The sequence below is a fragment of the Dendropsophus ebraccatus genome, chromosome 2, assembly GCF_027789765.1.
Source record: "Dendropsophus ebraccatus isolate aDenEbr1 chromosome 2, aDenEbr1.pat, whole genome shotgun sequence".
Lineage (NCBI taxonomy): Eukaryota > Metazoa > Chordata > Amphibia > Anura > Hylidae > Dendropsophus > Dendropsophus ebraccatus.
The window spans coordinates 72,290,535-72,309,238 of NC_091455.1; the positions used below are offsets into that span (position 1 = coordinate 72,290,535).

Sequence of the window (18,704 nt, forward strand, 5' to 3'; positions counted from 1 at the left end):
ATCCACTGGCAGGATGACCTGTCAGTCACAGCAGAACCCAAACACAGATTAACCATGACATGGCCAGACAGAATTCAGCAGGTGAAGTCGGGTGTGTCTCCCAACAAAGGTGAGCATATAAACCAGTGTTCACACACTGCAAACAAAACACAGAAACAGGATACAAGAAAATCAGCACCTTCTCGGCCGCACAGCACGAGCCGAGGGGCGCATAATGCTCTGCAGAGATACCATCCTGACAGTACCCCCCCTTTTACGAGGGGCCTCAGGACCCTCACAGGACTCAACTTCACTTAGAAGATTGCCATCAGACTCCCATTCATCAGAAGAAGAGTCCATGGCATGGAGAACAGGCTTACTGACAGGACGAGCAGAAGAACATGATAAATTGGCATCAGATACAGGCAAATCAGTTACAGTAGAACTAGCAATGTTTATTTCGCCGGAGGGTACCTGTGCGCCCAAGTGACCTTCCTGGGAGTCACCTGAGCGCCGATGATCTGGGTGCAGGTTTTCTTGCCGCTTGGGACGCTTGTGGCAGAAACTGATGAAGTGGCTACTGTCACCACAGTAATAACACAGACCGTTGTGTCTCCGGTGTTCTCGCCTGGTCCTGGCATCCAATAGTCCCAGCTGCATGGGCTCGTCCTCATGTATATCAGGGATAACAACAGAGTGTTTGACAGAGCAGGGGACAGAGGTCTTAGAAGGGTCAGAGCCTACTTTCTCCCTATATCTGTCACGGAGCCTTCGGTCTATGCGAATAGCCAAATTCATGGCCTGCTTTAGGGTGGAAGGATCTGGGTGTCCTGTCCAGGCATCCTTAATGCCATCAGACAACCCCTGCTTAAATTTGCATCTAAGCGCAGGATCGTTCCATCCGGATGGAACGCACCACTGGCGGAACTCGGCACAATACTCCTCCACTGGTCGCTTGCCCTGTCTCAAAACTGTCAACTGCCTCTCAGCTGCTGCTGCCCTGTCAGGGTCATCATACAGTAATTCCAATGCAGAGAAAAACTGATCCACAGAAGACAATTCAGTGGCATCTGGAGGCAAAGAAAAGGCCCACTCCTGTGGAGGTCCTTGTAAGAGTGACATAACTATGCCCACTCTCTGGCTCTCATCCCCAGAGGACCGGGGACAAAGTCTGAAAAACAACTTACATCCCTCTCTGAAGATTCGAAAGGCCCTTCTCTCGCCCTTGAACCTATCAGGAAGCTGCACTGGAGGTTCTGGGGGAACAGCAGCAGATAGCATGGCATTTTGGCCCAGGAAAGACTCTACCTGCTGCACCCGTTGCGTAAGGTCCAGAACAAGCTGGTTGAGACTTTGCATTTGCTCAACCAGAGCTTTCATGGGGTCCATAGCAAGGTGAGAGAGAGAAGAGAAAGAAAAAAAAAAAAGTAAGGCCGGATATTCTGTTAGGAACCGGACAGCAGGACAAGACAAACAGTGAGCCCTAAGCTCAGCCCCGCCCACTGTCCTCTACCTATTTGCCACAATCCGCCCTAAAATGGCGGCGAGCAACTGGGCGGCAGTCCCTGCGCTGGCTAGGTGGGACACAAGGACAAGACAGACAGACAAAACACAATAACAAATGGTCAACAGTCCGGGTCACAACAAACGGGCAGCAAAAGTACAAAATCACAATCCGAAGGCAAAGTCAATATACAGGCAGTATGGTCAGGGGCAGGCAGCAAACAAGAATGGTCAGAAAGGCAAAGCAGGGTCAGAATCAACAGAGCAAGAATAGAAACACAGAACCAGGCAGAGACAAGCTCAATATCCGGCAATGAGAGCACAGACTGGGTTAGTTATATAGGAGGCCAGGATTCTGGTCCAGAATGTAATTGGACCATCCCCCTGATCTCCAAGCACAGACACCTGAGAACAAGACAGATCCACTGGCAGGATGACCTGTCAGTCACAGCAGAACCCAAACACAGATTAACCATGACATGGCCAGACAGAATTCAGCAGGTGAAGTCGGGTGTGTCTCCCAACAAAGGTGAGCATATAAACCAGTGTTCACACACTGCAAACAAAACACAGAAACAGGATACAAGAAAATCAGCACCTTCTCGGCCGCACAGCACGAGCCGAGGGGCGCATAATGCTCTGCAGAGATACCATCCTGACAACATGTTTTTGAAAGTGTCTCCCCTTTTCTCAAAGGGGTACTCTCATCTAGGACATTTATGGGATGTTTACAGGAGGTGGTCGGGAAGGCAAAAACTGCTTAAAATGGGAGTGAGTTACACAAATACGCCATTTGTGCAGTTACCAATAAAGTCAATGGGAGTAATAAGAATTGCATAATTGCTGTTTTGACTGCTTTCAGCTTATTGATCACTTTCAACAGTTGCAAACAGGCCAGAGAGGGCTTTCCACCTCTGGAACCCTCACCATTTATAACATATCCTGTGAATCTGCCATGCCATGAACATCCCAGGGTACCCCTTTAAGAATACAATTTTATTATAAAGCATCCATACAGCTCCTTTGCTTGCTGTTGAGCAACAATAAATATAATTTTTTTTTATAAAATTGTATGTAAGGATAAATATAATATTAAGACTATAAAAGAAAAACATTACATGAGTTAGAGGATGCATAGCTGAACAACAAATAAAATGGGATCAAGTTAAAGGACATGATCCCACTGCCATCTTTCCACCGCTTTGGGACCTCCAACAGGCTTTGTGATCACCACCAAAGCTGACGGCACAACATGGCTGATGGACTAGTTGCTCAGTCAGTCAGTGACTGGGGCAGGACAGCATTCCAGTCACTGATTGGCAGAGCGGGCATCAGCCAGGATAGACATTCCCCTCCGAGTTGTGGTGTCATCACAACTTGGGGGACAATGCCTTTTGGCGGTTGTTCCAGAGGCGTTCACATTGCAGATCGCAGGCACTGGGAGAGGTAAGTAATAATTAACAGCCATTATTTGCCATTTGTCATTTTGATGGTATGTGAACATAGCCTAAGGATGTCACCACATCATAGGGGCAGGTTTTCTTTAGGATTTCCATAAAGTTAATACAATAATTAAAGAGAAAATCGGGTTGCCATCTAGTTGACTGATTATTGTGCATTTGTGGGATTGTTTAGTGGATTAAATGAAAAAGAATGTCTTATTAAAAGTAGGAAATGCAGGTGATAAACAAATTATACTGAGCTTTTTATTCCTTCTTTTTATTCACTAGTTGAAAAACTAAATTAAAAACAAGAATTAAGGGTTCATTAAAAATATTTACAGTGCTATTTCTTTCCAATAAACCTTACAGTATTGGTTCTGGTAAAAAAAAATGTGTTCTCTTTCCTTGAGAATTGTGGAAAGGTTATTAAGAAATTTTATTGCTGACTTTGCATATAAACCAGTCCAGGGCAAGAAATAAATCTAGACCACATTGTGGAAGGTCAGAATATGCCGTTAATTTGGAGAGGCTCATCTGGAGAGTCTGTCTCTGAGCAGGTAACATCCTTTGGGTGCTCTGCCAGGTAGACCACAGCTCGTAATACATCTATACACATAGATTGTGCTGTGCTCTTAATTTACAAATACTGTTCCTGCCAAAATGCAGTAAGCTATAGCATAACCCCTATTGCAATATCTCATAGAAATGTGTAAGGTGTCATGTATTCATTATAAATCACAAAACCAAAGATCTCACCAGTGAGGCACCCCCTAGTTGTTGGTGAGGTATAGCTGGGGAGTTTTTACAACAGTGATTATAAGCTGCAGTTCTTTTTTTTTTTTATGCTATACAGAGTTTAGGAGACAAATGAAAGGTAGACTGAGTAATAGTTTATATTTGCATGGACTTCCACCATAGATGGTGAGGGCCCAGAATCCTCTTGGTGAGCCTGATGAGGCCCAGGCATCACTTTTGTCTAATGGGTGAGGTTCCAGTAGAAAAAGCCTGAGACACGCTGGGTTACATGACATATACTATGGACTGGTATTACAAAATTAAGATAAATATAAGGTGGCGGTGACTGGTGGAAGGCTGCAGTGTATTTGTACATAAATAATGAAGAATTTCACATGTCCACCCAACATACCAGTGTCAGCTGATATTGTATGAACTTGATCATACAAAATACAGCACTTAAAGGCATGTATAGCTTTTTAATTTTTGCTGTGTACTAATTATGGTACAGCATGAATTTCTCTTTATTACATGTTTGCTTAGTTTTGCTTCAATGGATGGCCTCTACAATTTCTTGTTCTATTTTTTCTCTACACTTGATCTTAACCTATATGATTCTCCCATGCTTCTGCTCTACTAACTCCCACAGTGTGAGCTGCATCTCTCCACTTCACGATGGGAAGAGCATGTGGGGCAGCATCATGACTGTGACCCTTTAATAGTATGAGGTCCTGATTGGGAAATGAGAGAATAAACAAAAGAGTAAATAGGATGGAGGTCTTCTAAAATGGTCAGCCCCGTGTTAGGATGAACTGATAAGTTTTACATCACGTGTCTCTGCATTTGTAACCTATTGCTGAAATTCAGTTGGCCTGTAGATAAAGATGTAAAAATGTTCTGAATATTTCTTGATTGAACTTTTAGCATTCTTACTATCATGTTGCCTGATTTGTCATTTCTTTATAGGCAAGGTACTGTAGTTTAGTCACTGGGGATCTCCTAACTTAATAATGCCAGGAGCTCACACATGGGAACACAGGGGGTGATCTTTATTTTTAAAATAAGCAGGTGTCCTTAGTGTTAGAAAGTTATGTTATTTTGAAGATACTGCAGAGAGATAAAATAGTCTCAAATCAACTGGTGCCAAATTACAGTGGTACCTCTGTTCTTAAACTTCTTTGTTTCAGAAGGGCAGTTTCAGAACCAAGCAGTGTCTTCCCATAGGAAATACATAGGAAATACTGTAAATGTGTTTAATTGGTTCCAGTATCCACCAATAATTATATATGGAGGGCATTTTCAGGTGTGCTTTGGGCTATTGGCCCTTCATGTTAGTTTGTTTAGGAATTTCCACTTGGACTGCCCCCTGGGCACATTTTTGTTTGTTGTTCAAAATCACCAGATACAACCTACAATCTTTGCTTGCAAAAACATTCAGATACTGAGCAAAGTTTAAAACTTGAATGTTTCTTCTGGGTAAATTTTTTGTTTAAGTACTGAACAGTGAGAGTTTGGAAGCGTTCAAACACCAATGTACTACTGTCCTTCAGTATAAAAAAACCTCCAGTCCAGTATTTATTAGCTTCCAGTATTTATTAGCTGCTGTCTGCCTTGCAGGAAGTAGAGAATTATTCTCAGTCTGACAGGGGTTCCTTGCTGCCACCTCTGTACTTGACAGGAACTGTCCAGAGAAGGAGAAATTTTCTGTGGAGATTTGCTGCTCTAGACAGTTCCTGTCACAGACAGAGGTGGCATCAGAGGGCAACCTGTCATACTGAAAAAAATACACCACTTCTGATATTTTAAAAACATGGTGTTAAGTGAAACTGTCTCAGTTGCCCCTAGCAACCAATCAGATTCCAACTTTCATTTTCCAAAGAGTCTGTGAGGAATGAAAGCTGGAATCTGATTGGTTGCTAGAGGCAACTGAGACAGTTTCATTTTACACCATGTTTGATAAATCTCCCCCAATTTCTTTTCTCCAGAGTATCCCTTTGGGGTATGTTCACAGTGAGGAATCCACACGAATTCCGCAAGTAATGGTTGAGCGAAGTTTTCTGCTTTAAAGTGACTGTATCACCAGGCCCAGGCTGAAGCACTGGAGGCGGGCTGACCCACCCTTAGTGGGAAGAAACCCCAGCCCCTCCATGACATGACTCCATTAGAATCAATGGAACCCTATCATAGAGGGGCTGGGGTTTCCTCCCACTAAGGGTTGGTCAGCCTGCCTCCAGTGCTTCAGCCTGAGCCTGGTGGTACAGTCACTTTTAATTCCTCGCCTATTCAGCTCTGGCAGAATTTTAGCAGAATTTGAGCAAAATTCCACTTGCATTTTGGCCCGGATTCCGCTTTAAATTCCTCACAGACTCCTCAGTGTGAACATACCCTAAAGTTATAGGGTACCTGTAGTTCACAATTGTACTTACCTGGGGGTTATCCTAACCCACCGATTCAACATTTTTCCTTTTATTTTTTATGCTTTAGGATTTTTTTTATTCCTGATTACATATCTGTCAGTTTTCAGTGACTGCCGAACAATGAGCCATGGACTGTCACAATGATCAGAAGCTAAAAGTCTAGATTTGGCTAATCTCTAATAAAATAGCGGATGTGAAAAGTTATTTCTGTTCTGAGCTTCTCATGTTCTGTTATTATTTCCTTGTATAGATGGGAATCTTGGATTATGATGTACAAGACTGGATTGTTCTAATACCTCCGCAGACCTTTTATGCTGGCTGTTATTAAAATACATAGGAACAAAAGGCAGGCAGCAGGACAGTATTGATTTAATGCGTTTGGAGAAGCATATTAGTCTTCTACATATGGTTCACTGGCTAAACGTTTCTTATATTGGCATGGCCACAGGTGCATTATTAGCCAGACAAAGAGCACTCTATAATGGTGCTTGCTGAAAAGACATCCGATTATTGCAGGGTTCACCCTACTTATTGAGTTCAGCCAAGGAAAAGCTAGGTGTCTATAGGCTTTTAGAAGTTGGTTTTCAGCATTTAACAGAGGGCATGTAGGGGAAACCATCTGTAGCATCAGTGACCCACTTCTATTCAGAGCTCAGCTTCTTCTGCCAGAACTTAACTTTGTTGCTTCTAAGAAGAAAAACCCCACATTCATTTGGCAGCTTTGTCATTTCCATTCTAAGTCTGCAGAAGGAATCAAGATAATATCAGAACACGACTTCTTTCCTCCTATAAGCAGCTGAGGCATTTATTGAAACACTGGCTTCTGATACATTCTTTGAAATAGTAAGACGTGCACTCTGCTTTGTGTTTTTGAAAGAAAGCGACTAAATGTATTCTTTGTATTTGGTAAAGTAGTGAGTAAGCCTTATTAAGTGATAAAATGGTTTACTTATCACAAACATGAAAAATATTATGACATTAAAAGATAAAGCTTCAGCTAGGGCTGTGCTCGCTAATATCTGCAGTTCTCCAGAAGTATTAGTGAAATGTCAGCTAAAAACATGAAAGGACAAAGCGTCTAAGGATAGTGTGAAGGACAGGCGAGCTGTGCTGGGCTATATCATATATAAAAGTCTGGTCTAGTCTTATTAATGTTAATGTTTCAACACTTTCATAAACTGCTGGAATGCAGATAGTAGGATCCTGATAGATGCATTTCTTAATTTGTACTTTAGTGTTTAATGTGCATTCACTATTTACTGTGACATTCACGTGTTCTAGCTTTAGATTTGATGATATTCAGCAGAAGGTTGCCAGCCTCTGTTAATGATCTAATTTTTTATATGTAACTGTGGTTTTTAGTAGGTGAAGAAGATATTGAACAGGAAACTGAGAACATAATTCTTGTAAAAAAGAATAGTTTTAGATAACAGTACTTTTCAGCTGCTGTATGTCCTACAGGAAGTGGTGTATTCTTAGCATTCTGACACAGTGCTCTCTGCTGCCACCTCTGTCCATGTCAGGAACTGTCCAGTGTAGCAGCAAATCCCAATAGAAAACCTTTCCTGATCTGAAGAGCACGGTGTCAGACTGGAAAGGAAACACCATCTCCTTTAGGACATACAGCAGCCAATAAGTACTGGTAATTGGAGATTTTTAAATAGAAGTAATTTCCATATCTGTATAACTTTCTGAAACCAGTTGATTTTTTTCCCCCACCGGACTTCCCCTTTAAGAGTACTTGATGACTTACTGTAATTTAACAAAACTTTTAACATTTCAAAAGTTTTGATCATATGGGATCTGGGTGTGGCTGCTCTCTCTGTCTCACTGTAAGATGGGCGCCTTAGACTTAGAGTACTATTACACTGAATGATAATCGGCTGAATTGGCCCTATGCGGCTAATTATTGATTGTTGATATAGGTTTGGACCTATAATTGTCAGGCACGTGTAATAGCGGTATGCGGGCGGCGGCTGATGATTTGCAAAGTGTATACATTACTTATCCATGGTCCAGGGCTCCTCTTGCGCTCTGCCTCTCCCCGGATCTCGCACTTTGCAGCTTCAGAGCGGCCCCTTTCTTAGCTGACAGGCTGCTCAGCCAATCACTGTCCGGGACCGCTGTGGCCAGTGAAGCTGCAGCGCATGGGACACGGGGAGAAGCGGACCACAAGAGGAGCCCTGGACCATGGATAGGTAATGTATGCAGTTTAAGGAATGGCTGCAAGGACATTGGTAACGATTTCCATGCAGCCCTTGTTAAACAATTATCCAGCCATTTAATAGGTCCAGTAAACGAGCGCCGATCTAGCAGATCTGTGCTCGTTTACAGTTATTATCGGACCCCCATCAGGCCATGTAATAGTACCCTTACTATAGTTTCCATCACCTGAAGTGAAAAGAAGACAGCAGCAAACTGGAGAGAAAAGCACTTTGTTTTTATTGTCCTCACTGTCATGTTCTCTCTCTGTGCTTGCTGAATGGATAGGCCCATCCTTAAGTTATGTAAGAGATCTGCTGTGTGCTCTTAGCTAATAAGATATCTCCCTCTTCAATTTTCTATCTGTCACACAGTTTTACTAAAACATGAAGAACCAACTACAGTCCCCTCCAGCACTCCACCTCCAGATTTGGATAGGGATCTGAGGGGGCTTCTAAACATCTACACCCCCCCCCCCTTACTTCCCCTCCTGATTAAATAAATTCCAACAGTCCAGTGACCTGTTCATGTGGCTTTGCATAAACCGTATTCATCACAAACACCACAATAAGATGCATTTATGAGTGAAAGATCTGTATAATCTGTCATTATAATAGCAGGAGGTGCATGTATCTAGGCCAGTGCAATTTATCTAAGAATCAGCTACCCCTGTGCTCTGTTCAGCCTTCAGGATAGTATTGCCTCATTGCTTCTCTTTTACCCACTATGCACAAGTGGCTGCAAATAGCTCTGGGGTTTCCACAAATAATAGGAAGCAGCAGATCTGAAATACTTGTAACACGGCTACCTAATTGCTGTATCTTGTAACCCTTTCGCCTTTGCCTTTGCATCTTAGTTCAGCGGTTCTTAATATATAGAGGGAAACAAGAAAGTAATTAACCGATCTTTCAGCATGGTTACACACTTGCCTTAGGATTCTTCATGAAGAATTGTATTGCGTCCTGGTTCAAGAAATAGCTTAATCACTTAAATTGATGTTAAATGATTTTGAGTTGGTATGGAAGTGTTTACAGCACACGCTCCCTGCACATTGCATTCACTCAATCATTACTAACACAACAGCCAGTAGCTACAAGGAGCTCATATTGGCTGATTTTCTAAAGCAAATTGGAATTACTATTTGAGTTTTAGTTTCACTTAATGTTTCTCAAAATAAATACAAGGATTATAAGTTGAAGATTGCATTTGCCTTAATTATAATGTGTCCCAAAACCATCAATGTATTTGCCTCCTAACTATACAACTGACCATTACGGCTGGGGCTACACTGCGGCTGGTGCTGATTGATTTTTAACTATTGAGTTACAGCTGCAGTCAAAAGGAATACGCTGTATTGAGTTGTATGTAGTAGTGTGGCCTATGGCTGGCTCTCGGTTTGTTAAAAGTCAATCAGTAGCTCTACAGAACATATGAATGTAGCCCGAGCATAAGGTTGGTTTCACAGAAGCAGAATATGAGTGCATTGTAACATCCGTATAACAGCCACAGGTCCTCGCCCCTTTTATGCCACTATCATTTCCACTTTAAAAGCCTACATAAAAGGTAATAGTTCTAATATACCATTACAGTAAAAGTAATATGAAGTTTCGAAGTATATATTGTATTGCTGTATAAATTGAGTGCTGTGTAAGAGTATGCCCCTACTGTAGTGCTCAGTTTCAGAAAGTTATATTAATTTGTATATTATTTCTATTTAATAATCTCCAGTCTTCCAGTACTTATCAGCTGCTGTATGTTCTCCAGGAAGTGGTGGATTCTTTCCAGTGTGACACAGTGCTCTCTGCTGACAGATCTGTCCATAGTAGGACAGCAGATCCCCATAGGAAACCTTTCCTGCTTTGGACAGTTCCTGTCTCGGACAGAGATGTCAGCAGAGAGCAATGTGTCAGACTGGAAATAATACTTCACTTTTTCAGGACATACAGCAGTTGAGAAGAATGGGAAAAGTTGAGATTTTTAAATAAAGTAAATTACAAATCTGGAACTTCTGAAACAGTTTAAATATTCACTCTACTATACTGAAACAGCATGTCAATACAATAACAAATATTTAAAAAGTTTTGGCATGCTGAATAGAGATGAGTGAATTTACAGTACAATTGAATCAAATCACTTTGTTAGCCGGCTGCCATTGATGTCCGTGCCGCTCCACCTCGGTTGCCTGGAAAAGCTTGATCCAGTCCTGGTAGAAGTTTCCCAGGACTGGATCCAGCTTTTTCAGGCGCTTGGGGTGGAGCGGTAAGGAGCAGCATGGATTTCAAAAGCAGCAGTCTGATAAGCAGATTGCCGAGCTAAATAATTTGATTGATTTGTACTGTAAATTTGCTTATCTCTAATGCTGACACTGGGAGCTTTGAGGTCCAGTCTGGAGAATACTGTCTGTGCAAGGACAGTATTTTGTGGATGTGTGAGTGGCCCTGTAATCTGTAAACTAGTCTACTTACATAGGCCATTCTAAACTAATAAAATGCACTGAAAAAATGACGTATAAGTGAAGTATATAGTGTCATAGTGTATCCCCACTCTCAGTAGCGGTCTTTGGCACCAAGCACCCCAAGCGATCGCTTGGGGCCCCCATGTCCTGCTTTTGTGCTCAAGACCGCTGGACAGGGCCGCTGCCCCGCTTGCTGCGGCGATCTGAACTGTAACTATGAGCACTAGTAATAAGCGCTCATAGTTACATGAAGCAGCAGCACTGACAGGGCAGGAGCCATTGGCTCCCTTCCTGTCAGTCACTCTTGTGGCCACAGAAAGTGTTTTCCCTGCGGTCACAAGTGGCCACTTTGTCCTTGTGGTGCCGGCGCTCCAGTGACATCACTGGAGCATCAGCGCTAGAACAAGGGGAGCGCGGCCTCTTGTGACCGCAGGGAAAACCCTTCTTGCGGCCACAAGAGTGAAGAGAAGAGGAGACGCCCAGACCCAGGTGAGTATAAGTGTTTGTTTTATTGTGTTATATGCTATATGGAAGGGGGAGCACACAGGGGTCTGTTTAACTGGGGGAGAGCACAGCGGGGGAATATATAAATGGGGGGAGCACACAGGGGGTCTATATAAATGGGGGAAGCACACAGGGGGGCTATATAACAGGGGGAGCACACAGGGGGGTATATATACCTGGGAGAGCACACAGGGGGGCTATAGACTACTGGGGGAGCACACAGGGGTCTATATACTACTGGTGGGGTACACAGGGGGTCTATTTACTACTGGGGGAATATACAGGGGGTCTATATACTACTGGTGAGGCACAAAGGGGGTCTATATACTGCTGGGGGCAGCACACAGGGGGTCTACATATAACTAGGGGAGCACACGGGGGTCTTTATACTACTGGGGGCAGCACACAAGGGGTCTATATACTGCTGAAGGAGCACACAGGAGTCTATATACTACTGGGAGAGAACACAGGAGTCTATATAATACTGGAGGGGCACACAGGGGGTCTATATACTACTGGGGGAATCACACAGGGGTCTATATCCAAGTGGGGGAGCACACAGGAGGTCAATATACAAGTGGGGGAGCACACAGGGGGCTAAATACCACTGAGGGAGCACACAGGGGGGCTTTATACTAGTGGGGGAGCACACAGGGGGTATATACAACTTGGGGCAGCACACAGTGGGTATATACGACTGGGGGCAGCACACAGGGAGTCTATATACAACTGGGGCAGCCCACCGGAGGTCCAAATACTTCTGGGGGAGCACATGGGGGGCTATATATAACTGGGGGAACACACAGGGGTCTATATACTACTGGGGGAAGCACACAAGGGGTATATAATACTGGGGGCAGGACACAAGGGGTATATACTATTGGGGGCAGCACACAAGGGGTATATACTACTGGCGGTAGCGCACAAGGGGTATATACTACTGGGGGCAGCACACAGCGGTCTATTGTTGTGGAGCGCATGTCGAGGAGGGGGGCCCAGACATAACTTCGCTTGGGGCCCCAGAAATGCCCACTCTAATTAGTGACCGCATATTGTTACAGAACTGCAACAGAATACATAGTATAGCCTTCTGCTTCCTTTTGCAAGAAAAACGACATTTTTTTACTGTAAAATCCAGAGACTACACACCCCTTCATTGTCCTAGATAGCCATGTTTTATCATGCAGTACATGTAAATGGCACTTTTAATATCCTACTCTCACATAGCAGATATTTTAGATGTAGTTTTGAAGGTATTTTCAAGTCTAAACTCTGCTTTTTTTTCAATGTATTGTATTAAATTTGGGGTAAATCTTCACCAAAATCTTATAAAAAAATTACTGCAGATATTTTTTGTCATACAATATGTCAACTAATCAAAAAGTATATTGATTCATTTATAAGCAATTATTGACACAATTGCTTTTCTATAAGTGTCCCTGTCATTTGTCACAGAGACATGTCAAAAGTTTTGATTCATCAGGGTTTGAGTCATAAGCGAAATTAGGGGGGAGGGGCATGGGGGCAGTGGCTCCTGGGCCCACACTGGCAGGGGCCCACTGAGGTCTCAGAGGCTTAATGCTGTCTGAAAAAGCTATTTCTTTTGCAGACAGCCTGCAGAGCGATGAGAAAGGACCTGTGGTGACGTCATAAGGGGGCAGGGCTGAGAACTGGAGAGGATTCTTGTGGATGAAGGACCTGTGGTGATGTCATTAAGGGGGCGGGGCTGAGAACGGGAGAAGATGCTGGTGCATGAAGGACATGTGATCATTGTCCTCTTATATCTCCTCCTGTAATGTGATAGATAGATAGGAGATAGATAGATAGGAGATAGATAGATAGATAGATAGATAGATAGATAGATAGATAGATAGGAGATAGATAGATAGATAGATAGATAGATAGATAGATAGATAGATATGCAAAAAGTATTGCAAGCAGCACAGCTTGGAGCTCAAACGTCTTGTGGGTGCCGGCTGGATGATCCTGACCTTGGATCCTGGAGGATATATTCAAAAAATTCCAACAGCACTTCTCAATATCTTCTAAAAAGTGAAATATTTATTCAATCACATCAAAAAACAAACAGTGTGGCATAGCAAAAAATCAAGCGACATTTCTTATGTCAAGCTTATGTTCGCGTATGTTCGCAGTTCGTACGCATCCGGCCGCATGACGATTTTTCCCACGCCCGTAGTTTCAGCCGCACATGTACGCCGGCGTACGAAATGCGGCCGGACTTATACGCAGTGTGAACATAGCCTTAATGTCTAAAAACTTATTACCTATACCACTATTATTTTTAGGCAAAGATAATCTGGTTAAAAGGATTCTCCAGAATTAAGAAAAAAAAACATAGTTGCTTTCTTCCAAAACAGCGCCACCCCTGCTCTTAGGTTGTGTGTGGTTTTACAACTTGGCACTATTCACTTCAGTCGAATACCACACACAAACTGAGGACAAGAGTGGTGCTGTCTGTGGAAGAAGGCAGCTATATTTTTCTAATCTTAAGCACTTTAAATTTTTTTGTGGTTCTATATTTGAAATGTACAGAAGCCTCTTACACTGCTCTTTATCCTTATCCACTATGAGTAATGTAGAAGAATATTCCCTTTATTATTCAGAAAGCCTTGTCACCTGCTGAGGTTCCCTATGGGTAAGGTTGGTTGGGGGCCCACTCAGACTCACTCGCCCCCCTAGGCTGAACCCCTAGCTACGCCCCTGGTTTGAGTGCTCAGATCTCTACCAATCTGTAGAACAAGCTGGGAGAAGTGTGCAGATAAGTGCTTCTCTCCCCAGCTCACTGCAGAAGACCAGCTCTGTTAACTTGCAGTGGTGTTCGTCTCCTGTAGAAGGATCGAAAAGCCAGTGAGCCTGGGAAGTGCTTTGGCGCTTTCTTTTCCTTGCCCATTGTGGAAATTGTGAGGGTCTGAGTGAGGGATCAAGAGTCTTTGAAAATAACAGGTGCTGATTTTATTTTTATGGTTTATGAGGCATTTTTTCAAGTTCTTATTAAATTTAATGTGAGCTTCCAAGAATAAGCTCTCTGAAAGGTAACATGTCACTTCTTTTGTAAGTGCTATTTGGATGGTACTTTTTAAAAAAAAATCTCTCATTTTTTTCTCCTTTTAAATTAATGGCAGATTGAAAAAAAAAAAATGTTTTTGGGGTGGTGGGGGGGTCAGAGCGCCTATGCAGACATACTCCTAGGCTACTTACTATACTTACTAAACTCACAAAACTTACTTCATAAGTGATGCATGCTAATACCTTCTGGGTTTTTTGCAGAGCCACCTGTACCCATTGCCCCCCCTCAACTCTCTTCTGTTGGGGCAACATATTTGTGGATACAGCTTAATGCAAACTCAATTAATGGAGATGGCCCCATCATTCAAAGAGATGTAGAATACCGGACTACAAGTGGAACCTGGTCTGACATCCAGTCTGTGGATTCATCCAGTTATAAGATTGGACATCTTGACCCTGATACGGAATATGAAATAAGTGTCCTTTTAACAAGACCGGGAGATGGTGGAACAGGATCACCTGGACCTGCATTAAGGACAAGGACAAAATGTGCTGGTAAGTAGAAATAAAGAATATTTGATTGCTGTAGTTAAAAAAAACTCCTTCTAATGTCATCAGTGTTAGTACATTGTGACCTTGAAGCCCTGTTGTATCCTGACAAATTTTATCTTAAGATTTATATCCAAAGATTATAGCAAAGAACCAGTGTTTTAAATGGAGCATTATGCGTATTGTCAAGCATAATCTTAAGCCTTTCAATTGTTACAAGCCTTACGGGAAGAAGCGGGTGGGGGGGGGGGGGGGGGACTACATAAATGCAAAGTTGGCTTACAGGAAGAATTTCTGTCTCTGGTTAAAATAATGCAATCTTAAATTATATGACTTACACAATGTTTTATTGTCTCCTTGTATATACAGTAAGCTGAAAAAAGGTACAGCTGGCATAGTTCATACAGCTTCTGGGCAATTCATTTAATGATCTGTATAGTCCATAAATTAACCATTAAATAACAACTTAAAAAAATACATCACTCTTTAATAAACAGGAGCCTAGTTATCTAGTAACAGTCTAATCATGGAATATGTAGGAAAAAATTACAGCAACAACCAGAATGTATAGGGTCCCTTCTACTGCAGAAAGGCCAGTCATACGCTGTGGAAGGGTATAGTCTTGTGTGTTACATACGTTAGATTCACCTACACACATGCAACATTCTTTCAAAGTTGTCACAAATTAATTTTGCTACTGATACCAAGTAATTTTCTATTCCTGTAACAATAGCAAATAAATATATAAGGATATATAACATCTACACTTACAAATTGTCTTACAAATAATAGTTCTGGTTGTAATACTAATGTGTAATGCTATCAATATTGTCATGTATTAAACATTAAGAAAATAAATCATAATCATCAAATTTTACTGTATAACATTTCAGCCTGCAACTTGTACCCCAGTTCAACTGCACAGCCAATAAATGAATCTCTTTGACGAAGGCAAATGTTATCCCCCACAAGGTTAAAATGTAATGATTGAATTGTCAATGCACAACTTAATGGACTGAAGTGTTTCAGCACAGTCAGGAAGTTTGCTGTTCTGAGAACATAAGACGGCAGAAAAATGGTTCCTGGGCAGAGTTAATCTTATGTATTTAAAGGAAATCTACTTCTGGGGTAGCAATAATTTTAATATAATTTTCTACTATGTATATTTTCCAGTGGTTTATATAGTACTCTTAAGTATGTACCATTAATTGAATAGACAAAAAGGCTCTGTGGTTAGAAAAAAACTATACTTATAGCAGTGGCCCTCACACCATGCGCCTTTGCAAATACAGCAGGTTTTTTGAGACACTCTGGATAGTAAAGGATGAAAACATAGTTCTGACAATGCGTTATGACCCTAGTGTTAACTATCAGGGAAATGGTTTTCATTCTGGTGCTAAGGTCTATGCTATGACCTCCCTGGTGCTACTAGTGTCTAAAGATGTGTGCCACATTCCCTTAGGTCTCAAATGGGACTGGTGATTCACATTAGTCATGTGATCGGCATACAGTAGCTTGGTGCACAGTGGCGCAGTTAGACACGCAGTGTTGGGATGTTGGAATTCCTTATTCTAAAGAGAAACAGCATATTGCACCAGTCATATCACTAATGTGGGCTGTTTTGTTGGTGAGAGAAATAAGTGTCAGTTTTGTGTTTTATAAATACAGTATGTATCATTACTAGACTAAAATAACAGCTGCTTTTCATGCCTATTTTACAGTCGTTTCTTGCTTTCTTGTGTTTGAATCCAGCCTAACTATAGTCCTAGACACAGCCCTTCCTTGATATAGTTCTCAATGTGCTTAGAAAAAGAACAAGAACTGTTCGGAAAAATGTGGAGGTTGTGATGCGTTAGCCCCCATTTTATCCAGTAGTAAGTGTATTTGCCTTTATATTGGGTAAAATATAAGCTTAGTAAGTGGTCTTCAGCTTCTGCATATATGAGAATGGTTGTTGCCACGGATGTTCAGTGGAACTGGGTGCCATTATATATTGGTGAAACATTCTATTTTGAAGGCTGTTTTTATATAGTTTTTTTATATACTGCTTTGTTGTTTTTATTGTTACTACCCCATCATGACCAATGGTCATTGATGCACTGATGTTCAGGTCACAATGAAGCAATGTTCTTCCTCAATTTTTAAGAGCCATAACATTTTTTTCCCCACCTACAGGACTGGTCGGGGGCTATTTTTTTTGGGCCATGATCCATTAGTTTTTATTGGTATTATTTTGGTGTAAAAGGAAGTTTTTGATTGCTTTTTTAAATTTTTTGCCATCTTGGTGTTTTTTCTCTTTTCGTTTACGCCGTTCACTGTGCGTGAACAATATTGTCATATTTTAATAGATCGAACTATTCCACTTACTACAATACCAGATGTAGGTATTAGTATCAAAAGGACGGAGGTGAGTATTAAGGTAAGGGCCATATTAACAGCTGCTGCTGCCCTAGGCACTATACCTTAAAGGGTTTATCCAGCGCTACAAAAAGATGCCCACTTTTTCCCCTACTGTTGTCTCCAGTTCAGGTCTGGTTTGCAGTTAAGCTCCATTTACTTCAATATAACTGAGTTTCAAAACCCCACCCAAACTGGAGACAAAAGTAGTGGCCAAGTTTTTTTAGTGCTGGATAAACCCTTTAAGGCACCCCATCTTGGGGAGAGTGGAGGAGAGTGGTTTCAGCCACATGCATTTCTCTACATGTAGAAACATTGTCTGAGATGTGTTTTTCCTGGTTTTTAACTGCTTAATACATAAATTGAATCAATGATTAGAGCTGTCTGCATATTGTGGAAAGAATTCTCACCACAGAATTGGTAGATTGGTAGGTGATAGTTTGAGACCTAAACAATTTCACCATACACCCCCTCCCCCCCTCCCCCCGCCCCTCCGGAAAGTCACCAGATTTACTGGCAAGTCTGAATGGGAGGTGGGACACTTAAAAAATAAAAAAAAATAAAATAAAAAAAAAGTTGTTTCCTTCCCCCTGCTCTCTGGTGCTGCCCCCTGCAAGGTGCTGCCCTAGGCACCAGACACGGGTGCCTAGTGGTAAATACGGCCCTGATTAAGTGTAAGTGATATAAAATCCCCACATACACACCTTTTTTTTTTTTTTTTTTAGCTTTTATCAGCATAATTGTTTAATATTGGCATGTTAGCAAGATTTCTGTTCTGATTCTGTTGAAGTGCTGCAGAAGAGCTTTTAATCCTGCCATTTATAGCAATCAGGTTTATCTGGAATATCCTGTCCTCAATTTACAAGTTTACATGGAGGCCTTCGCTGATTGACACAGATCTCTCCCTATAACACAAGTAGGGGGAGATCTGTAAATCAGGGCCAGGGACAACCCCAATGAGCTGAAGATAAAACTATGATTACTTTAAGACAGGACAGCCATTCGGAGTAAATCCTAGATTGTTTTGATAGGGAAGACAGTCAGTGCTTCATGCTACACATGGCTCTAGCGGCATGAAACCAATGAGTGATTTCTTTAAACTTGGTTGTTCCCGTACCATCAGCCTCTTAATCCAGTCTCACATATGTCCTTAAAGTGCCCTGTCTACCAATATCAAGCCTTGACTGGAGGCAAGCTCGATATTTCACTTACCCTGCTTGTAGTTGAAGAAGTCCTTGAAGGTGAGATTTCAGCTGCTGTATAAAGGATGCTGACCCTGAAGGACTGATCTATCTGTCCTTTAACAATCTGGAAGCAATCTTTTTTTCCCTTTGAGCCCTGCTTTGATATTGTGATGACTTTATGGCCTGATATCTCATTTGATATCGGTTTAAAGCAAATTTATCATACTGCAGTCACATTTTCACCTTGTAGACAGACGTAGGGCTCATCTTTCATGTTCTCTGTTTCTCTTCAGTTACACATTCCATTTCT

The 18,704-nt window shown here is 41.9% G+C and overlaps 1 protein-coding gene across 4 annotated transcripts in view; it reads left to right on the top strand.

Moving 5' to 3' along the window:
• PTPRM (protein tyrosine phosphatase receptor type M) overlaps positions 1-18,704 on the top strand; it is a 597,029-nt gene that overhangs the window by 226,517 nt on the left and 351,808 nt on the right. For all 4 annotated transcript variants that reach the window (XM_069957755.1, XM_069957756.1, XM_069957757.1 and 1 more), the window contains exon 7: positions 14,526-14,819. In XM_069957755.1, the coding sequence (XP_069813856.1) occupies positions 14,526-14,819 (294 nt within the window). The remainder of the gene's footprint in view (positions 1-14,525; positions 14,820-18,704) is intronic.